Source organism: Heptranchias perlo, chromosome 9 (assembly GCF_035084215.1).
Source record: "Heptranchias perlo isolate sHepPer1 chromosome 9, sHepPer1.hap1, whole genome shotgun sequence".
NCBI lineage: Eukaryota > Metazoa > Chordata > Chondrichthyes > Hexanchiformes > Hexanchidae > Heptranchias > Heptranchias perlo.
In genome coordinates this window covers 6235704-6259698 of record NC_090333.1, presented here as the reverse complement: position 1 = coordinate 6259698, position 23995 = coordinate 6235704, and the positions used below count along the sequence as shown (strand labels likewise).

General features: G+C 44.5%; 1 protein-coding gene across 1 annotated transcript; it reads right to left on the bottom strand.

The window, feature by feature from the left end:
• Positions 1–1550: 1550 nt before the first annotated feature.
• On the bottom strand, positions 1551–20776 carry LOC137325613 (di-N-acetylchitobiase-like). The gene is made up of 7 exons (XM_067990878.1): positions 20645–20776; positions 15648–15786; positions 8397–8605; positions 6678–6849; positions 6492–6589; positions 4796–4957; positions 1551–1736 (listed from the first exon to the last, which is right to left on the bottom strand). Exons 1-7 carry the CDS (start codon positions 20774–20776, stop codon positions 1551–1553), a joined length of 1098 nt encoding a protein of 365 aa, XP_067846979.1.
• Positions 20777–23995: the final 3219 nt, after the last annotated feature.

Here is a 23995-nt window from a genome sequence, read left to right as displayed (position 1 = left end):
CTCCTGACTCCCCAAAGCCTTTCCACCATCTACAAGGCACAACTCAGGAGTGTGATGGAATACTCTCCACTTGCTTGGATGAGTGCAGCTCCAACAACACTCAAGAAGCTCGACCCCATTCAAGATAAAGCAGCCCACTTGATTGGCACCCCATCCACCACCCTAAACATTCACTCCCTTCACCACCGGCACACAGTGACGACAGTGTGTACCATCCACAGGATGCACTGCAGCAACTCGCCAAGGCTTCTTCGACATCACCTCCCAAACCCGCGACCTCTACCAGCTAGAATGACAAGGGCAGCAGGCGCATGGGAACAACACCACCTGCACGTTCCCCTCCAAGTCACACACCATCCCGACTTGGAAATATATCGCCGTTCCTTCATCGTTGCTGGGTCAAAATCCTGGAACTCTCTTCCTAACAGCACTGTGGGAGAACCGTCACCACACGGACTGCAGCGGTTCAAGAAGGCGGCTCACCACCACCTTCTCAAGGGCAATGAGGGATGGGCAATAAATGCCGGCCTCGCCAGCGACGCCCACATCCCATGAACGAATGAAAAAAAAACTGTGTTTTGTAATAATGGGATCATAGTGTGTACGATCTGCACTGTATTGGTTCGAACTGCAATGCTTGAAATTGTGTCTTTTTACATTGAACTGTGTGTATCTTTAAATTTGATAAAATAAAGTCTATTTTCAAATATCAAAAAAAATTGTCAAGTTCCTGACAGTCTGTTGTGTCAGTGTGAGTAGAGCACTGTTCTTTATTGGTTTGATGGTTGATGAGGTCACTAAGGGAGTGAAGGGGAGGGGGGAAGAGAGGAACTTACTCACGTGGCTTCTGGAAGTCCATATAAATAACATCCATTGACATTCCCCTGACCACTACTTTACTTAACTCTTCAAAAAATACAATCAGGTTTGTCAGGCACGACCTACTTTTCACAAATCCATGCTGGCTCTCTCTGATTAACTGAAAATTCTCGAGTTGTTCAGTCACCCTATCCTTAATTATAGACTCCAGCATTTTCCCCAGAACAGATGATAGGCTAACTGGTCTATAATTCCCTGGTTTCCCTCTCTCGCCTTTCTTAAAAATGATAACCCAAGACAAAAAAAATCATAAAAATGAACAGTCAGGAATTAAAATGTGCATCAAACAGACAGCACACATGTGCATGTCAGAACTGCATAATTACTCAACGGGAAAGCTGAATTGTTCCCTGAATATTAAGTATTTAGTGGCAAGAAGTTTTAGCCTGCACTATCATTAAGTATTATGATTGTCAATACAGGTTTGGCGCACTTTGTAAGCAACTTAAGATGCCTGAAGCGACCAGATCTTGTGGTACAAATCACGTTCGTACATTTGTTTCTCATTGAATTGGAAATCGTTAGCTAGATAAAATTTTAAATCTGTTTCCTAGATCTGCGTTATCTTTAATTTCTAATGTTGGAAGCTAGCTCACTTTTTGCTGAGTTTACTTGCAAAATAAAATGATTACATTATGTTAAGGTTAGATGGTTCAAGGTTGCCATTTTCCTCACAAAGGGCAAAGAGCATTCCACATGTCTTCAGTTTGCTTTACTATGAAATGATCATCACTGTAGTTCAGCATATTTCCATTCCACATGCCTATGCCACGGAGTCTCAATTTCTTCATGATCGCAGACTTAATTGAAATGCTCTGTGGATCGTCATACCAGACCAGATGATAAGTATTATTAACCTGCCATAAGTAAACAAAAGAGAGTTACACAGATAGGAGCGAGGGGTTTGGGTCAATGCACAGTTCGAGACACAGTGCTGAAAATCTTCAGCAGCACTATTTAAAATGCTTGCATTAAAAGACAAGCTCAGGTGGGCTGAGGAAAAGAAAGGTAAAGAGGTGGATTGTTCCAAACCTTAGTTGAAACGGATTGTGAAAAGCACTGTAACATTACATGAACTGTAAGTAATCTGTAAAGTGTCTTAGTACATTTACACATCACACCTGATTGGGAATCAAAATAGAAACTAATTTTAGAAAGAGTCTGACCACTGAGCCTTCACTATGATAACAGAACATCGAATCTGAATAAATGTCAACTTTTTGAATTCTTTAAATTACTAAAATTAAATGTTGTTCTAAAAATGACAGCGTGGGATAGAGTACAAATGATTTAATAGGTTAATGTCATCATTAAAATATCGCGAGACTGTTCACTGATTGAATTAAGTGTTCATCCGTTAACATCCCACAGCTTAATTTCAAGTCAGTGATATAACGATGTTACTGCACTTCAAAGTAACTTATTGTGAGAAGCGCTTTGGGATGATTCAGAGAGACAATCGATAAAGCACAATATAAATGCCATTCTTTAACTTTTACTGACACCGGCTTTTTATTTCCTACCTGTAGAGATTTTGTTTTTGAAATTCCAACGTTATGTCATTGTGGACTAACTCTCTGTTCAAACAACGAAGCTTTGAAAATGAGCCGAAGTTCCTCCATGGGCTTGACATTTAAATTCAGGTGTCCTGACAGGAAAGCATCAAAAAGAGGATCTCCGTCTTAGATTCAAGCCAAATTGCCCAAACTGTCAGCTTAATTTTTAATTTGAAATCCAACAGTCTATGTCGGAAACAATGCTTCACACTCAAGCACACATTTCTGAATATAATGGATGAGCTTTGCTGAAGATGCAGAATCATAGAATCATAGAATGGTTACAACACGGAAGGAGGCCATACGGCCCGTCAAGTCCGTGCCAGCTCCCTGCAAGAGCAATCCAGCTAGTCCCATTCCCCCGCCCTCGCCCCTTAGCTCTGGAAAGTTTTTCCTTTCAAGTACTTATCGAATTCCCTTTCGAAAGTTTTTTTTTATTCGTTCATGGGATGTAAGCATCGCTGGCAAGGCCAGCATTTATTGTCCATCCCTAATTGCCCTTGAGAAGGTGGTGGTGAGCCGCCTTCTTGAAACGCTGCAGTCCGTGTGGTGAAGGTTCTCCCACAGTGCTGCAGGTAGGGAGTTCCAGGATTTTGACACAGCGACAATGAAGGAACGGCGATATTATATCGTATTCACTTTTGAAAGCCACAACTGAATCTGCTCCACCACATCTTCAGGCAGTGCATTCCAGACCACGACCACTCGCTGTGTAAAAAAGTATTTTCTCATATCACCTTTGGTTCTTTTGCCAATCACCTGAAATCTATGTCCTCATTCTTGACTCCTCCACCAATGGGAACAGTTTCTCTCTATCTACTCTCTCCAGACCCTTCATGATTTTGAACACCTCTATCAAATCTCCTCTCAACCTTCTCTGCTCGAAGGAGAACAACCCCAGCTTCTCCAGTCTATGCACGTAACTGAAGTCCCTCATCCCTCGAATCATTCACATAAATCTCTTCTGCACCCCTTCTAAGGCCTTCACATCCTTCCAAAAGTGCGGTGCCCAGAACTGGCACAATGCTCCAGTTGTGGCCGAACCAACATTTTATAAGTATTCATCATAACCTCCATGCTTTTGTAATCGATGCCTCTATTTATAAAGCCCAGCATCCTGTATGCTTTCTCAACCTGCCCTGCCACCTTTAACGATTTGTGCTCATCAACCCCCAGATCTCTCCTTTCCTGCATCCCATAGTTTACATTGCCTCACCTTGTTCTTCCGACTGAAATGTGTGACTTCACAATTTTCTGCGTTGAATTTCAGCTGCCATGTGTCCACCCATTCCACCAGCCTGTCTATGTCCTCTTGAAGTCTATCACTAACCTCCTCACTGTTCATTACACTTCCAAGTTTTGGGCCATCTGCAAATTTTGAAATTGTGCCCCTGCAGCTCCAAGGAAATCCCAATCTATCATTTTCAACACTCAAATCAATTAACTCATCTGGATGCTGTGCAACATATGAACATAAGACACACATTTAAAGCGCAGATGGGACCTCAGTTTAGCGTGTCATCTGAAAGATGGCACCTCCGACAGTGCAGCACTCCCTCAGTACAGCAACTTAGAAAAATCCAATGCACAGCCCAGATGTCAATTCAGATGCAACAAGGCAAAAGATTATGGTGTTCGATTGGGGAAAAAAATGATTTGGGGGAAAATAGAAAGAGATAGATGACTTGCAAGTCAGAGTTAGCATTGGCCTCCAGAGAAAACAATTTAAAACAATAGGATAAACCAAGGTCTGATTTAACTCAATGTGGAACATTCTATCATCTCAAAATAATCTTTTCAAATTGCTCAAAGTAACAAAATATTGCAATCAAAAGGTGGAAAACATGATTTCAATGTTGCTGCTGAAAGCTCAAGCATCACAGCCTTTGACTGCAGTGCATCAAGTATCTCAGCAAGATTTGGCCAATGTCAATTAGACATGTGACTAGTTGAATGCAGTAGGTTGAGAGTGTGTGGTATTTGCTACTGTGCAGTTTTCTTATGTACAGGGCACGCCACCGTCAATCTTTTGTGTTAAATTGATCATCAAATGGGAGACAGGGGCACACATTTCACGAACTAAACTATGATGATTTTCACAGGAGGGTCAATATGGGTTGTGTAAAGTGATCTATTTGAAAAGTCCACAGCTCGGAATTGGTTTGGTGCTTTGTCTGTCAACTCCCATTTTCTTGGCTATTCTCCAACTACACACATTTTCTACTGTAGAAACTGTACATTCTGAACTTTGCTGAATCCTGCACACAGAGAATATTGAATCATGAAACACTGCAATGTTTGCATTCTACAAAGAATGGACAATGCACAACTCTCCATTGTGTTTTGATTGATAGTCTTACCATGTGGATATAATATGGGGCTTTCTGCTCATCATCCCAATATCTGCCAGTAATTGATTTGTGCACGTGCTGTACGATCTCTTTGTATGGGACCTGACGTCCAGCTGCACCACTGCAAGGGGCACCTCGGGAAGCAATCTTTTCCAATACACACCTACCACCCTGAAAAGTACGAAAGGATGAAAAAATAACACTTGTGAATAGAGTTACTTTGGTAATTTCAAAAATGCAGTAACAGCATGACTGGTCTCTAAGTGTAAAGGCTATGAGGGACAATTAGAGAAACATAAGCTTTACAATATGGAGAGGAGGGTCTCTCACAGAAATATAGAAATTAAATAGTACATTTATAGATAAGGACAAGGTTGTAACTTGAAATAGACAGCAACAAGACTGAATGTCGAAGATTAAGGGGTGATCTAATTGATGTGTTTGAATTGATCAAAGCAGTTCATAGGGTAGATAGAGAGAAAGTATTTCCTCTGGTGGGAGAGTCCAGAACAAGGGGACATAACCTTAAAATTAGAGCTTGGCCATTCAGGGGTGTTGTCAGGAAGCACTTCTTCACACAAAGGGTGGTGGAAATCTGGAACTCTGGACCTCAAAAAGCTGTTGAGGCTCGGTCAATTGAAAATTTCAAAGCTGAGACTGATAGATTTTTGTTCGGTAAGGGTAATAAGGGTGACAGAACCAAGGTGGGTAAATGGAGTTAAGATCCAGATTAGCCATGATCGATTGGTGGAACAGGCTCGAGGGGCAGAATGGACTACTCCTGTTCCTATATTCCAATGTCTCCCACTGGGTATGGTAGCATTGTGGTTATGTTACTGGACGAATGAACCAGATACCTGGACGAATAATCTGGAATCATGACTTCAAATTCTGCTACAGCAGCTGGAAAATTTAATTTCAACTAAATAAAATCTGAAATTTAAAAAAACTATTTTCAGTAATGGTGGCCATGAGACTATGGGATTGTTGTATTTCATCTGTTCACGAATTCATCCACTCTGGCCGATATGTGACTCCAGACCCACAGCAATATAGTTGATTCTTAATCACCCTCTGAATTGGCCAAGCAAGCCACTCAGTTGTACAATCTTTGCTACGGACTGCAGCGGTCCAAGAAGGCGGCTCACCACCACCTTCTCAAGGGCAATTCAGGATGGGCAAAAAATGCTGGCCTTACCAGTGATGCCCACATCCCATGAACAAATAAAAAAAATTGTCAAGGAATGAGTTTTGAGAAAAGATTAGCAGAAGCTTAAGATTTGCAGCTCAGAAGAATGCAGTTCAGGGGAGGCCTCAGTGGAATAAAATGTTGAATAGCACGGGTAAGGTAAGCCCAGCCAATGGATGCATGTGGAAATTAGTGAAAAGTAAACATAGAACAGATATCAAAAATCTTCTTTATGTAAAGAGAAGTTTTTGAAATAGTCTACAAGCAAGTGAACAGAGGCAAAAATACTGGACTGTTCCAAAATATAATTCGATGCCCTGTTCGGACATATAATGTACCAGAGGGATGAGTTTCAGGTGAACTGACTTCACTCTCATTTCTTGTGCAATGCAAACAATTAATTTCCTCAGAAAAGGGAATCAATGGGATAGTTTGCACAGCAACAAGACAACGGTTTACTAAAGTTAATTCTCAATAATTAGGACATCTGAAAGCCAGATAATGACAACATCTTACCTCAAACAACTGCCTGCAAGTATAGTCATAACCATACCATGGAACTCCCAGCACGAGCTTTCTGGAATCAATTCCCAGATTGATATAAGCGGAGTAACCTAAATGGGGAAAATAATAATGAGGGTCTTAGATTCACATTGATATCGGGCAGGTAGACCCTGAACCAGATGGTCTTATTGTACATACCTGATAAAGTCTGGTAATAGGGAGCATTTGGCTTTGAAAAGCAAATGTCCCACATTTGACTCTGCATATCATAGGACATCACAAATAAAAAGTCACAGGAATTTGCAATTCTCAAAAAGTCATAGCATCGGCCATCAATGCAGTCTGGAGACCAAGGCACGTTAAATGTGACCTAAGGGCCAAAGAGTAACAAGAAGAAGTTAGTTTCATCTCATACTTTATGTTGGATATCACTTGTAGTGATATGGTTTTTATATGCACTCGCACATGCTCCATGGGAGCTGTGAATTTAACAGGTTAGGAGTTCAACAGTGTTCATGACTGTATAAAAAGGAACAGGATAAAGTTGGGGCAAATAGTGAGTTAGAATTAATAGGATCCTCGGTTATCAAATATTAATCAGGTTCAATTCCCCACTGCTCACTCACCTTCTTCCTCCAATTTTCTGTCAGTTTTCTCTCCTCCTCTTCAAAAGGCATTAAGTTATGACCAAACTGCAGTCCCAAAAGGGCCAGCCACACTCCAATACCGAGTCAAAGTGCCCAAAGTTTGTTTACAGGAGGCCAGACATTGAGTGCTGGCAGGCTTTTTGAGTGTAGGGCTTAAGGTCAAGAATTAAATCACTGCAATCTGAGTTAACAAGGTCTAAGAACAGAAGAACATAAGAAACAGAAGCAGGAGTAGGCCACATTGCACCTTGAGCCTGCTCCGCCATTCAAACAGATTGTGGCTGATCTTTGACCTCAAATCCACTTTCCTGCCCAATCCCCATATCCCTTGATTCTGCCAAGAGTCCAAAAATCTATTTATCTCAGCCTTGAATATAATCAACAACTCAGCATCCACAGCCTTCTGGGGAAGAGAATTCCAAAGATTCACAACCCTCTGAATGAAAAAATTCCAACTCATCTCAGTCTTAAATGGCCGACCCCTTATCCTGCGACTGTGCCCCTAGTTCGAGACTCTCCAGCCATGGGAAACAACCTCATAAGCCCCCTCATAATCTTATATGTTTCAATGAGATCATCTCTCACTCTTCTAAACTCCAGAGAGTATAATAGTGATCCAAGGTGGCTTACAGTGTGGGGAAATGTGAGGTTATTCACTTTGGTAGGAAGAATAGAAAAACAGAATATTTTTAAATGGTGAGAAACTATTAAATGTTGGTGTTCAGAGAGACTTGGGTGTCCTCGTACACAGTGAATTGTTATGATCTGGAATGCATTGCCTGAAAGGGCGGTGGAAGCAGATTCAATAGTAACTTTCAAAAGGGAATTGGATAAATAATTGAAGGGAAAAAATTGCAGGGCAATGGAGAAAGAGCAGGGGAGTGGGACGAATTAGATCGCTCTTTCAAAGAGCTGGCACAGGCATGATGGGCCGAATGGCCTCCTTCTGTGCTGTAACATTCTAAGAACCGATGTGAAAATTACAGTTCGAACAATGCTGGTCCGGGAAGCCGGGCCTCAAGTCACTTGTATTATTCTGGGCTACAAGTGGTGCAGCATCAAGTTTGCTGTATATCCATTTAAACTGATTCAATCTAAAATTTCTAACCTCAGCAATGGTTAAAGCAGCTTTGGAACAAGATGATGCACTGATAAACAGCAGCTAAAAATCAGGATTTCAATTCACTTATCCAGAAAAATATCAATGGTCTTTACAATTAAGTAGAAACTAAATTGCTTATCCCCATTTAATAAATAACGGCTCCTTTACCTGAGACCCAGGTATTAAAATGTGAAATTTCTTCGTGGTTTCGGCAACCAGGTCAGTTATCAACAATTTGATGGCAGAATTATTTTCAGCAGAAAACTTCAGGTCCAAATTGATTCCATCCATAAATTGTCTTTTTACAGAGTTGACTCTGTGATTGATCCATTTTCTTTGGTGATTTCTGTCCATAATGTCTTTGTATGTTGGAACTCCTGGTGAACAAACAATGTCCATTTATACAGAAATAAAAACAGAAAATGCTGAAAATACTCAGCAATCCGGGCAACATCTGTGGAGAGAGAAACAGAGTTAATGTTTCAGGTCGATGACCTTTCCTCAGAACTGGAAGAAGTTCGAGATTGAACAGTTTTTAAGCAAGTGCAGAGGCAGAGAAAGGGGGGGGGTGGGGAAGGAAGGGGAGGGGACAAAAGAACAAAAGGGAAGGTCTGTGATGGGTGGAGGGCAAGAGAGATCAAATGACAAAAGGGATGATGGTGCAAGTCAAGGAGGGTGGGAATGGGAAAGGTAAAGACACGATGGGCTGAAGGGCCTCCTCCTGTCCCTTATCATTCTATGAACTTCATTGGAACAGTGTAAGGGGCCGAGGACAGAGAGGTCAGAGTGGGAGTGGGACAGAGAATTAAAGAGGAAAGCGACCGGAAGGTCAGGGTTACGTTTGCGGACTGAGCGGAAGTGTTCAGCAAAGCGGTCACCCAACATGCGTTTGGTCTCCCCAGTGTAGAGGAGACTGCATCGTGAGCAGCAAATACAGTATACTATACAATCATGGAATCATAGAATGGTTACAGCACAGAAGGAGGCCATTCAGCCCATCGAGCCACTGCCGGCTCATTGAAAGAGCAATCCCGTTCGTCCCATTTCCCTGCTTTTTTCTCGTAGCCCTGCAAAAGTTTCCGTTCAAGTATTTATCCAATTCCTTTTTGAAAGCCATGATTGAATCTGCTTCCACCATCCTTTCAGGCAGAGCGTTCCAGATCATAACTACTCGCTGCGTAAAAAAGCTTTTCCTCATGTCGCCTTCGGTTCTTTTGCCAATCATCTTAAATCTGTGTCCTCTGGTTCTTGACCCTTTTGCCAATGGCAACATTTTCTGCTTATTTACTTTATCTAAACTCTTCAGGATTTTGAACGCTTCGATTAAATCTTCTCTCAACCTTCTCTGCTGCATGGAGAACTCAATTGAAAGAAGTTCAAGTAAATCGCTGTTTCACCTGGAAGGAGTGTTTGGGACCCTGGACGGTGGGAAGGGAGGAGGTGAAAGTGCAGGTGTTGCATCTCCTGCGCTCGCACGGGAAGGTGCCGTGGGAAGGGGAGTGGGTTTTGGGGATGATGGAAGAGGGGACCAGGGTGTCGCAGAGGGAATGGTCCCTTCAGAATGCTGAAACAGGGGGGAGTTGAAGATGCGTTTGGTGGTGGGATCGCGCTGGAGGTGGTGGAAATGGCAGAGGATGATACATTGAATGTGGAGGCGAGTAGGGGTGAAAGGTAAGGACAAGGGGGACCCTATCATGGTTCTGGGAGGGAGGGGAAAGGGTGAGGGCAGAAGTACGGGAAATGGGATGGACATGGTCGAGGGCCATTAACTAGAGTGGAGGGGAATCCTCGGTTGAGGAAAAAGGAAGACTTATCGGAAGCACTGATGTGGAAGGTGGCATCGTCAGAACAGATGCAACAGAGACGGAGAAACCAGGAGAATGAATAGAGTTCTTACAGGAAGTGTGGTCAGAGGTAATCAAGGTAGCTGTGGGAGTCAGTGGGCTTATAATAGATGTTGGTTGACAGCCTATCCCCAGAAATGGAGATAGAGAAGTCGAGGAAGGGAAAGAGATGGACCATGTGAAGGCAGGAGGAGGCTGGAAATTGGAAGCAAAGTTGATCAAATATTCCAGTTCAGGGCGGGAGCAGGAAACAACACCGATACAGTCATCAATGTACTGGAAAAAGAGGTGAGGGAGGGGTCCTGAGTGGGACTGGAACAAAAGTATTCCACATATCCGACAAAAAGGCAGGCATAGCCAGCCCCCGTATGAGTTCCCATAGCAACACCTTTTATTTAGAGGAAGTGAGTGGAATCAAAGGAGAAGTTGTTCAACGTAAGAACAAGTTCAGCCAGGCTGAGGAGGGTGGTGGTGGATGGGGACTGATTGGGTCTCCGTTCAAGGAAGCAGCGGAGGGCCCGCAGGCCGTCGTGGTGAGGGATGGAGGTGTAGAGGGACTGGGCATCCAGGGTGAAAAGGAGATGGATAGGGCCGGGAAACTGGAAACTGTTAAAGCTACAGAGGACATTGGAAGAGGAAGAAATAAGTTCAATGTGGCAAGAACAGGCTGAAACAATTGGTCTACCGGGGCAGTCCAGTTTGTGGATCTTGGGGAGTAGGTGGAAGTGGGTTGTGTAGAGTTGGGGGACGATGAGGTTGGAGGCCATGGGGGGAAGATCTCTAGAGGAGATGAGGTTAGTCATAGTCTGGGAAAGTATGACTTGATGTTCGGCGGTGGGGTAATGGTCCAGGGGGAGATAGGAGGAGGTGTTGGAGAGTTGCCACTCAGCCTCTGCGAGGTAGAGGTCTGTTCACCAAACTACAATAGAGCCGCCCTTATCAGCAGGTTTAATGACAATGTCAAGGTTGGAACTGAGAGAACGGAGTGCTGCAAGTTCAGATGGAGGTCGATTTACAGAGCATTTACAGAGCATCATTCACAGAACATTGTGTCCAAAGACACTTTACAGGACAGAACTGCCAACATCAAGTAGGAAGTAGTAGAGGAAGATTTAGCTAGAATTTGCATTTACATAGTGCCTTTCACATCCTCAGGATGTCCTTAAATGCTTCATAGCCAATAAATTATTTTGGAAGCATAATCACTGTTGTCTTGTCAGCAGATGTGGTCGCTAATTTGTGCCCAGCAAGGTCCCACAAATAGGAAATTAGATAAATGGCCAGTTAATCTGTTTTGGTAATGTAGGTTGAGGGATGAATGTTGTCCAGGACACCAGGAGAACTCCCTGTTCTTTGAATTGTGCCAATGGGCTCTTTTACATCCACCTGAACAGGCAGGTGGAGCCTTTGTTTAAGGTCTCATCTGAAACACAGCACCTCTGGCAATGCAGCATTCCCTCAGTACTGCACTTATGTGTCACGTCCTGGAGTAAACCCAAAATCTTCTGACCCAGGAGGAGAGACACAGTGCTACCACTGAGCCAAGCTGACACTTGAGGGAAGTGACCAAAGGCACAGTCAAACAGGTAGGTTTTGATGAGGCATTCGAAGTTAGGAAGAGAAATAGCAAGACAAAGAAGTTGAAGAAGAAGAATCTGGAGTTCAAGACAGTAACAGCTGAAGGTTCTGCCATTGATGGTGGAAGAGGAGAAATCTCAGTCGCCCAGAGTCGGAAGAATGGAGCGTGTGTGCTGGGCTCTGGACACAATTGGGTGGAGCTTTCATTAAACTGCATTCTTCATTCTAAATCCTGGCATCAGTGGCAGACTGCTGCTGTGCCAGGGAATAAAAGTTCCACCTATTTATTTATAGGTTATTAAAAACACTATGTCCTGTCATCTTTCTATTCAAAAGTTCTGTGTCAACAGTGTCTTTTGTTTTTCTATTTTAATTGTGTTCACATCCAGTGACGCCCGTCCTGTCTCCTTTATAATTGGATTTTGCCCATAATGTGGCCTGTGGTGATGCAGTTCCACACTACGGCCACCAAGTGATGGTGTGGAACAGATTTCTCAACCTGCAGCTGAAACTGTTTTTCATGGACCATGTTTTTCCTCAGTAACTGCAATATTCAATTTATAAAATAAGAGTTTCTAAAATAAAATACAAATTCAAAAAATGACATTTCACAATAACATGTTTATATTTATTCACCGAATTTTCATTTGTGTCTTTTAGTGTCTTTGCTTGAAGTAAAGACATTAAAGACAAGTGAAGTTTTTATTTGAAGGCCCCAGCCTGTCTCCAAAGCCTGGACATATCCTTCTCCCTCATATACTTATGCAGCTTCCCCTTAAATGCATCTATGTCATTTGCATCAGCCACTCCATGTGGTTGCATGTTCCACATTCTCACCACTCACTGACGAAAGAAGTTTTTCCTGAATTCCCTATTGGATTTATTTGTGACTATCTTATAGTTTTGGATTACCTCTAGTGTTCGACTCGCCCACAAACGGAAAATTACAAACATATGAACATACGAGAGCAGGAGTCGGCCATTCAGCCCCTCGAGCCTGCTCTGCTATTTGGTAAGGTCATGATTGATCTGATTGTGACCTCAACCCTACTTACCTGTCTCCCGACTACAACCTTTGACTCCCTTGTTAATCAGGAGTCTGTTTAACTCAGCCTTAGAAATATTCAATGACCCTGCCTCCACCGTTCTCTGGGAAGGGAGTTCCACAGACTCATGACCCTATGAGAGAAAAAATTCCTCCTCATCTCCGTCTTAAATGGGAGACCCATTATTTTTAAACTGGTGGCCCCGAGTTCTAGTATCTCCCACAAAGGGAAACCTCCTCTCATCATCTACCCCTTCTCGTCCCTTCAGGATCTTGTATGTTTCAATAAGATAACCTCTCGTTCTTCTAAACTCCAGTGTATGCAGGCCCAACTTATCCAACCTTTCCTCAAAAGATAACCCCCTCATCTGAGGAATCAGTCGAGTGAACCTTCTCTGAACTGCCTCCAAAACAATTATGTCCTTTCTTAAATAAGAAGACCACAACTGCACACAGTATTCTAGATGTGGTCTCACCAATGCCCTACACAACTGTAGCAAAACATCTCTACTTTTATATTCCATTCCCCTTGCAATAAATGACAATATTCCATTTGCCTTCCTTATCACTTGCTGTACCTGCATACTAACTTTTTGTGATTCATGTACTAGGACACTGATTCCTGTGGCACTCGTTACATCTTGCCAATTTTTTTTTTTATTCGTTCACGGGATGTGGGCGTCGCTGGCAAGGCCGGCATTTATTGCCCATCCCTAATTGCCCTCGAGAAGGTGGTGGTGAGCCGCCTTCTTGAACCGCTGCAGTCCGTGTGGTGACGGTTCTCCCACAGTGCTGTTAGGAAGGGAGTTCCAGGATTTTGACTCGGCGACAATGAAGGAACGGCGATATATTTGCAAGTCGGGATGGTGTGTGACTTGGAGGGGAACGTGCAGGTGGTGTTGTTCCCATGCGCCTGCTGCCATTGTCCTTCTAGGTGGTAGAGGTCGCGGGTTTGGGAGGTGCTGTCGAAGAAGCCTTGGCGAGTTGCTGCAGTGCATCCTGTGGATGGTGCACACTGCAGCCACAGTGCGCCGGTGGTGAAGGGAGTGAATGTTTAGGGTGGTGGATGGGGTGCCAATCAAGCGGGCTGCTTTATCTTGGATGGTGTCGAGCTTCTTGAGTGTTGTTGGAGCTGCACTCATCCAGGCAAGTGGAGAGTATTCCATCACACTCCTGACTTGTGCCTTGTAGATGGTGGAAAGGCTTTGGGGAATCAGGAGGTGAGTCACTCGCCGCAGAATACCCAGCCTCTGACCTGCTCTTGTAGCCACAGTATTTAGATGGCTGGTCCAGTTAAGTTTCTGGTCAATGGTGACCCCCAGGATGTTGATGGTGGGGGATTCGGCGATGGTAATGCCGTTGAATGTCAAGGGGAGGTGGTTAGACTCTCTCTTGTTGGTGATGGTCATTGCCTGGCACTTATCTGGCGCGAATGTTACTTGCCACTTATGAGCCCAAGCCTGGATGTTGTCCAGGTCTTGCTGCATGCAGGCTCGGACTGCTTCATTATCTGAGGGGTTGCGAATGGAACTGAACACTGTGCAGTCATCAGCGAACATCCCCATTTCTGACCTTATGATGGAGGGAAGGTCATTGATGAAGCAGCTGAAGATGGTTGGGCCTAGGACACTGCCCTGAGGAACTCCACGTGCCCGATCGAAACCATTCATAATTTTAAAGACCTTTATCAGATCACCTCTCAGCCTTCTCTTTTCTAGAGAAAAGAGCCCCAGCCTGTTCAGTCTTTCCTGATAATCATGCTCTCTCAGTTCTGATATCATCCTTGTAAATCCTTTTTGCACTTTCTCCAGTACTTCTGTATCTTTTTGTAGTATGGAGACCAGAACTGTGCACAGTACTCTCAGTGTTTTCTAACCAAGGACCTATCCAAGATGAACATAACTTCTCTGCTGTGAATTATTTTCCTCTAGAAATGAACCCCAATGCTTTGTTTGCGCTTTTTAAGGCTTTCTTAACCAAGCATTTCTGCTCAAATGCTCAAGGCAAGTACAGAAGATCGGAATAGGGCGACGATGAGGGAAGCGGTGGTTCGGGCACCTAACTTGCAGGAACATGTGAGGGGTGAGGGACTGATGCTTCCAAAGATGTCAATAACAGTTTGGGTCACATTCCATTAGACCCCCCTCCTCCCCAACAAGTCATGTTAGACCCTCCATTCCCTCATCTCCCCAATACTGCCAGATCCCAGCAATCCCTGACCATCTCCTGAGTCCTTGCTGGATCCCACAATCTCCCTCCTCAGAATTCTCCCCCTCCCCTACTCCTAGATCAGAAGACTCCCGCTCAGTGCTCACGAACCCAGCAAGTTTGGGAGGTGAAAAGTAGAATAAAAATACATCACCAGTCAATCTCCCATGGCAATGGACAAAGAGAGTCCAGACTTGTGTAGTATTCAGACGAAGCAGGATTGGAGTGTGGGGGATAATTCAACCAGGGTGTTCAGATGTAACTCAGTCCCCATTGTGAAATCATGAAATTTGTCCTAATTTTTAATATAATACTTTGATCAATTATAATTTTTATTTAAATGGCAATTTGAGCTGAAAGATGCAAAACAGAGGTGCTACAGTGCCACAACTGGTGGGGAGGATGTAATTACAGTGCATCAAGTTTACGGAGACAGTTCCCATTATAAATGTGGACAGAGGAATTTATAAATGGAAAAAGTTGCCACAAAAGTTTGAAAAACTTGAGAACAGAAAGTAAGATTTTGTAGACAGGAGGTGTGTATGTGGATGTAAGATTTTAATATATTATAGATGGAATGTAGAATAATTTGCTCGAGTTGTACAGGAGCTGCAGAGGAATTTCAGCACTGTAAGGTCGCAATTCAAGGCTGTGCACTGAATGTCCTTTTATGTGGTTCTCAATAATACAGCTTGCATTAGAAGACAGAAGGACATTTGTTTTTTCTGTGATAAAATTACTTACCTCTCAGGACAACTCGAACTTGATTCGCATGAGCATAACACAAAAGCTCAGGATCGTAAGGTCCAAAGGCTGCAATAGTCGTGACCTTAGACCAGTCATAATACTTCCAATCCTTTCCTCCAACATCAAAGACAAAGACCTAGTACAAAATAAAGCAGTCAATTGCAGTAATGAAGGGCAGAAAACTGCCATTTAAAAATATATATTTTCACAATCAATGGCCCAGATTTTGTTGACAAAATAACGGTGAGGCGAATGGGGCTCGTTTTATTTATGTGTAAATGGTACAGCAACTTCAGGCGAGGGGCAGATACGCAGTTAAACTCAAACATCCACAAGTTGCTGACCGAGTTGGGCTGCTCCGCTGTTAGCTTCACGAAAACAGCATCCAGCTATCTTGCTCAACCTTAAAATGCATTGAACGACGTAAAGTTCATGTATTTGCGCAGGAGATTCAAACTAAACTCGCCATGGAAAGTTACGTCTTTTCCATTCCAGTCTAAGTACCTTTTTAACGACGGTGAATGTGTTCATTATCGGCAATCAAGATCTCTGGCACTGAAAATTAACTATTACAAGAGTGGAGTCTCATTCCTTCAGGATTTAATTGTTGTTGGAGCTTTTAAAAATGGCAATTTTAAAATTAAAACTTTTTTTTCTTCCCCTTTCACTCGCTTTTTTTCCCCTCTTTTAATCCAATCTTTCTTTTCCTCTCTTTATTTCTCTTTCTGTACCTGATTTGACATTGAATTCGCCCACTCTAATTTAGACTTCCTTCTCAATCCTTGCGCTGTTAATTTCACTACCTTCAATCTCATTGGTTAAGGAGATACCCTGTTTCTTGGCCTGTTCACTCAGCTCCCAAATGCCCTGTTTCACTCACTGCCCCGTTATCAGTTCGCACTTTCAGCAACTTGCCACTCAAAAACGTGCAAGGGCAGGTCCAAGTAACGGCAAGCACCGTTAGATGCCCTGTTAGAGCAAAATTTGGCCCATTATCATTTCCCCAGGTTGTCGGGTATGGAATGGCTGGTGAACTGATTCTCAGGTTGCCACCAATGTCGATCTGAATGCAGCCACCAGAAAAAAGAATATGCTAAAGAGCAACAACCTCTCAGAACTTCCATCTCGACAATAGTGCAGGTGAGAGGAACTGAACAACATGAGGAAAAGGAGCTCACATCCCAATACTCCATTCCAAGTGTTGGTGCTCAATACACTTCAAAAGGACAACTTAAACTAAATAAATTAATTTTACAAGGGACTTTGGAGTTACAGTTTAAAAAATTTTGCATTCAAGGTACCTGGTGTCAAATCAAGCATTTCTGCCATGAGACCAGCAAGACTAGATCAGAATATAGTTCCCGAGAAAGAGAAACAGCCCATACTGCACCAGTGTGACATTTTTCCGTTTCTCACACCAACCATCCTGTGTTCTCAAATGAGACTGCCTATTTAGTGCTGCAGTTTAGTTCATCACAGTTTTGTGATTTGGGCCCTTTGCTTTGGACTGAGACGATCAAACATGCATCATCCAAGCTGACACTTTTGTGCAGTAATGAGAGAGTGCTGCATTGTTGGAGGGGTTGTCTTTTGGATGAGATGTTAAAGTGGATCTAATAGACCACTGGCAATATTGAAGAGCAGGGAGTTCTCTTGGTGTCCTGGCCAACACTTTTCTCTCAACCAACATCAGCAGAAACACATTAACTGTTCATTCATGCAACTTGCTGTTTGTGGGACCTTGCTCTGCACATATCAACAGAATTGTATTCCAGCAGAATCTGTAACCTCATAGCCCGGCATATTCCACTCTCTACCATTACCAACAAGCCAGGGGATCAACCCTGGTTCATTGAGGAGTGCAGAAGAGCTTGTCAGGAGCAGCACCAGGCGTACCTAATAATGAGGTGCCAACCGGGTGAAGCTACAACACAGGACTACATGTATGCTAAACAGCAGAAGCAACATGCTATACACAGAGCTAAGTGATTCCACAACAACCAACGGATCAGATCAAAGCTCTGCAGTCTTGCCACATCCAGTCGTGAATGGTGGTGGACAATTAAACAACTAACGGGAGGAGGAGGCTCTGTAAACATCCCCATCCTCAATAATGGCAGAGACCAGCACGTGAGTGCAAAAGACAAGGCATGAAGCGTTTCCAACCATCTTCAGCCAGAAGTGCCGAGTCGATGATCCATCTCGGCCTCCTCCTGACATCCCCACCATCACAGAAGCCAGTCTTCAGCTAATTCGATTCACTCCAAGTGATATCAAGAAACAGCTGAGTGCATTGGATTCATCAAAGGTTATGGACCCCGACAACATCCAGCCAAACTGTTCCAGTACAGCTACAACACTGGCATCTATCCAACAATGTGGAAAATTGCTCAGCTATGTCCTGTCCATAAAAAGCAGGACAAATCCAATCCGGCCAATTACTGCCCCATCAGTCTGCTCTCAATCATTAGCAAAGTGATGGAAGGTGTCGTCGACAATGCTCTCAAACGACATTACTCATCAAAACTTGCTCACCGATGCTCAGTTTGGTTCCCGCCAGGACTACTCAGCTCCAGACCTCATTACAGCCTTGGTCCAAACATGGACAAAAGAGCTGAATTCCAGAGGTGAGGTGAGAGTGACAGCCCTTGACATCAAGGCAGCATTTGACCGAGTGTGGCACCAAGGATCCCGAGTAAATTTGAAGTCAATGGGAATCAGGGGGAAAACTATCCAGTGGCTGGAGTCATACCGAGCACAAAGGAAGGTTGCAGTGGTTGTTGGAGGCCAATCATCTCAGCCCCAAGACATTGCTGCAGGAGTTCCTCAGGGCAGTGTCCAAGGCCCAGCCATCTTCATCTGCTTCATCAATGACCTTCCCTGCATCATAAGGTCAGAAATGGGGATGTTCACTGATGATTGCTCAGTGTTCAGTTCCATTCGCAACCCTTCAGATAATGAAGCAGTCCGTGCCCGCATGCAGCAAGTCCTGGACAACATCCGGGTTTGGAATCATAAGTGGCAAGTAATATTTGTGCCAGGTAAGTGCCAGGTAATGACCATCTCCAACAAGAGAGAGTCTAACCACCTCCCCTTGATATTCAACTCCATTACCATCGCCGAATCCACCACCATCAACATCCTGGGGGTCACCATTGACCAGAAACTTAACTGGACCAGCGACATAATTTCTGTGGCTGCAAGAGCAAGTCAGAGGCTGGGTATTCTGTGGCAAGTGACTCACCTCCTGACTCCCCAAAGCCTTTCCACCATCTACCAGGCACGAGTCAGGAGTTTGATGGAATACTCTCCACTTGCCTGGATGAGTGCAGCTCCAACAGCACTAAAGAACTCCACACCATCCAGGACAAAGCAGCCCGCTTCATTGGTACCCCATCCATCACCCTAAACATTCACTCCCTTCACCACCGGCGCACAGTGTGTCCCATCCATGGGATGCACTGCAGCAACTCACCAAGGATTCTTCGACAGCACCTCACAAACCCACGACCTCTACCACCTGGAAGGACAAGGGCAGCAGTCACATGGGAACAACACCACCTGCATGTTCCCCTCCAAGTCACACACCATCCCAACTTGGAAATATATCGCCATTCCTTCATCATCGCTGGGTCAAAATGATGGAACTCCCGACCGAACAGCACTGTGGGAGAACCTTCACCACACGGACGGCAGCGGTTCAAGAAGGCGGCTCACCACCACCTTCTCAAGGGCAATTAGGGATGGGCAATAAATGCTGGCATTGCCAGCGGTGCCCACATCCCATGAACAAATTTTTAAAAATTGCCGCTGAGTTTGCCGACAACACTTCAAAAAGTAATTCATTTCATGTGAAGTTCTTTGGGACATCCTGAGGACATGAGGTGTGACATAAATTCAAGTTTATTCATTCTTGGAACCAACAGACAGAGGAAACTTTTATCCCACCCATCTGTCAGAAGAATGTTTTGTTAGTGGGAAGGTGGGGGAAGTGGGATAAAAGCAGAATGAACACATCTAGCCTGCAGGTTATATTGGTGGTGCTCTTGTTGCTGCCACACTGCCAAACTTAGTAACATTGCTCTGAAGTAAATACTGACCTCATCAATACAGTCAGCAGTTGCAGAGTCATTTTGCAACCAATGTATTTTTTAAAGATCTGTTACGTTGTATTCAGTTGAACCGTGGCCAGGGTCCCAGTTTTACAATGAGTGAAAAAGTCAAATGTCATTTTTATGACATGAGATTCCAGAATTTTTAACTGGTGTTTTGGGGATCAATATTCTGTGAAAACTGCAAACCGGTGACCTCAACCATGGTATTAGACAGACACACTGCAGGAGTTAGATCACACATCATTTCAGACTCTGCACATTGGAGAAATATTTTAAGAAACACATTTTATGGATGCTGCACTTGTTAAAATATCTTTGCACTGCTCAATACTACGGTTGGTCCTATTTTATACAAACTGTAACTATATCAATATTAACACTTTAACATACGGATTATAATATGACACACTTTGCATTTCAACAATAATCGGACATTCCTCCCCCTACTATCCCCATCCCAATAGCTCCACCTGTCCCTCACCCCGACCCACACCCCTCAGACTGTTCCTGACATTTGGACCATATCAACGACCCCTCTGCAGCCCATCTCTCACCCATGCTCCAGGCTGGAGCTCTCTGTTCCACCGCCGGCCCCCAGCCCAGCCCGTGCCCCAATTCCAAGAAAGGCTGTGCCCCTCAACCCAACTCAGCCCAGCCCGTGTCCCCAACCCAACTCAGCCCAGCCCGTGTCCCCAACCCAAATCAGCCCAGCCCTTGACCTTTAAATTCACCTCACTCCCCAGGCGCCTTTTGCTCCAATATTTTAACAAACACCACCCACCGTGGTAAACAAGCCCATGAGCAGGGGGCCCCCACCCCCGGCCCCCGAACATCAACCCCCGGCCCCCGAACACCCACCCCCAGACCCCGAACACTCACCTCGAACTCATGCTCCACGGTCACGGGTGAGCACAGAGCCCGATCCGAACATGGACAGCCGGTCCCGGAGCCGCAGCAGACCCACAGCACGAGCACGACCAGGGCCTGCGCCAATTCCAAACTCCAGCGCATCCTCTCCGCCTGAGCTCTGCCCGATATGAAGATCCACCAGATGCAGCAAGATCATTTATTTATATCCACCCGGATGTGACTGATGATGACACCTGCTGAGTCTCTCTCTCTCTCACTCTCTCTGTGTGTTGGTGGATGTGGCAATAGTGAAATGTTGACACAATCTTCATACTCTGAAATGCAACTTTTAAAGGGACGTTCTCTTCTCCCCCTTCCTCCAAATCTTGGCCAACCTTCAGCCCAACACCGAACAGAGTAACTAAAAAAGGAAAAGAAAGAACTTGCATTTATATACCGCCTTTCATGACCTCAGAATGTCTCAAAGTGCTTCATCCCTCTCCATGACCACAGTTTGAGGCTGAACCAGACCGTTTGCAAACTTGGAGTCCTATTTGACCCTGAGATGAGCTTCTGACCACAAATCCTCTCCATCACCAAGACTGCCTACATCCACCTCCATAACATTGCCTTCTCCGACCCTGCCTCAGCTCATCTGCTGCTGAAATCCTCATCCATGCCTTTGATACCTCAAGACTTGACTATTCCAATGCTCCCCCACTGGCCTCTCATCTTCCACCCTCCAAAACCTTGAGCTCATCCAGAACTCTGCTGCCCGTATCCTAACTCACACCAAGTCCCATTCACCAATCACACCTGTGCTCGCTGACCTACATTGGCTCCCAGTCCACCAACACCTCGAATTTAAAATCTATCTCTCAACCAACAACGAAATGTAAACAGATTATTTGGTCATTTATTTTATTGCTGTTTGCGGGAGCTTACTGTGCGCAAATTGGCTGCCGCGTTTCCTACCTTTACAATCATTCTTGTTTCAAACCCCACCATGGCCTCTCCCCTCCCTATCTCTGTAACTGCCTCCAGCTGTACAACCCTTCGATAACTCTGAGTTCCTCCAATTCTGGACTCTTGCGCATCCCCGATTTTAATCGCTCCACCACTGGCGGCCATGCCTTCAGCTGCCTCGGCCTTAAGCTCTGGAATTCCCTCCCTCAGCCTTTTTGCCTCTCTCCCTCTCTCTCCTCCTTGAAGACACTCCAGCGAGTGACTCACCTTCTGACTCCCCAAAGCCTTTCCACCATCTACAAGACACGAGTCAGGAGTGTGATGGAATAATCTCCACTTGCCTGGATGAGTGTAGCTCCAACAACACTCATGAAGCTCGACACCATCCTGGACAAAGCAACCCGTTTGATTGCCACCCCATCCACCACCCTAAACATTCACTCCCTTCATCACTGTGGCTGCAGTGTGCACCATCTACTGGATGCACTGAAGCAACTCACCAAGGCTTCTTCGACAGCACCTCCCAAACCCCCGAACTCTACCACCTAGAAGGAAAAGGGCATCAGGCACATGGGAACAACACCACCTGCACGTTCCCCTTCAAGTCACACAACATCCCGACTTGGAAATATATCACCATGACTTCATCGTCGCTGGGTCAAAATCCAGGAACTCCCCACCTAACAGCACTGTGGGAGAACCTTCACCACACGGACTGCAGAGGTTCAAGAAGGCGGCTCACCACCACCTTCTCAAGGGCAATTAGGGATGGGCAATAAATGCTGACCTTGCCAGCGATGCCCACATCGAATGAACGAATAAAAAAAAACGACGTCTTTGACCGAGCTTTTAGTTACCTGTCCTAATATCTCCTTATGTGGCTCAATGTCAAATTTTGTTTGATAATCGCTCTTGTGAAGCATCCTGGGTCGTTTTACTACATTAAAGGCGCTATTTCAATGCAAGTTGTTATTGTTGTTCACAGCCAATGAAGTGCTCATGAAGCTTAATCACTGTTGTGAAGGTAGGAAAAGCGACAGCCAATTTGCACACGGTCAGCTCGCGCAAACAGCAATAAAATAAATGACCAGATCATCTGGTTTTTGTTTCGGTGTTGGTTGAGGGATAGAATTTGACCAGGACACATTTATAACTGGTTATTTATCTCATTTGCTGTTTGTTGGACCTCGGCGGTGAACAAAATAGGTGGCCGCATTTTGCCGACAAAAAGACAGTGACTCCACTTCAAAAAGTTATTCATTGGCTGCAAATTGACTTGAGATGTCCTGAGGGCATGAAAGGTGCTATATAAATGCAAGTTCTTTCTTGAAGGTATTTCGCTCTATTTTAACTCAGGCACAAAATAAGTGGGTTAATATCACAGTTGACTGATGCTCAGAGGAATTCAAGACAAATGTGAAGCAGTCGTACAATGTGATCAAATTTAATGTGCACACAAAATAATTACAGATGAGGGAGGCCACTCGGCCCATCCAGAAAACTCCCAAATCCCCACCCCATTGTTGCATTCAGTTGCTATTTAAATGATTCCTCGGATTTTCGTCCCATCGACCGGATCTGGGAATTTATTCCATCTGTTGATCACTCTTTGAACTCCCTGATATCAGTGGCAAATTTGCCTTTTACTTTACCTTTCATCACTAAGACTGCAGATATGCTGCAGCTACCAGTCTCTGCCGAGTGCGGTACAGAGTCGCCAGACCAAAGTTATACTGATATCAGCTGTAAAGGAGTACTGTGCATGTCTGGATGGATGCTGGTGCAGAGCTCCACTTTCTCCCAGTTAATTTTTAATGATAGGGAGGGAGTGAATGGGAGTGTTTGCTTCCTCCTAAAATTAAAAAGATTCCACAGAAAGTTTAAAAAGATCTCGGATGTTTTAAAATGCTGTTTTGCATCAGGTGGAAATGATAGCAGCCGGTACAAACTCAAGCTGGTGCGGAACAGATTCCTGGACTGAGGGAGAGGGGAACGGAGAGGATCTCACTTTACCGGTACGAACTTAAGCTGGTGCAGGACAGACTCCTGGACTGAGGGAGAGGGGAACTGTCGGGGGTGGTGGTGTGTGTCAGCTTCACCTCTGACTACTGAGCGGTCCGAATCGCTCCCACTCCCTGGGTTCTAGACCTTGGACTTATTTGGGGGTTGTGACAAAGTGCAGCAGACAACTGGTTTAGGTGCAAGAAACTTTGACCTTTATTCAAGAGAGGAAATACAACACAACAATCTCAACACTCTAATAAAATGGGGAACACTACAGTACACGCGAGGGAAATTACAGTGGAAGGATACCTCATCCCTCTCAATCCCACTGTGTCGAGCTGGGTTGGACTCTAAAGGACCAGGGATAATGCTCACCAAACGAAACCTTGACAGTAATTCACCCAGAGGTAA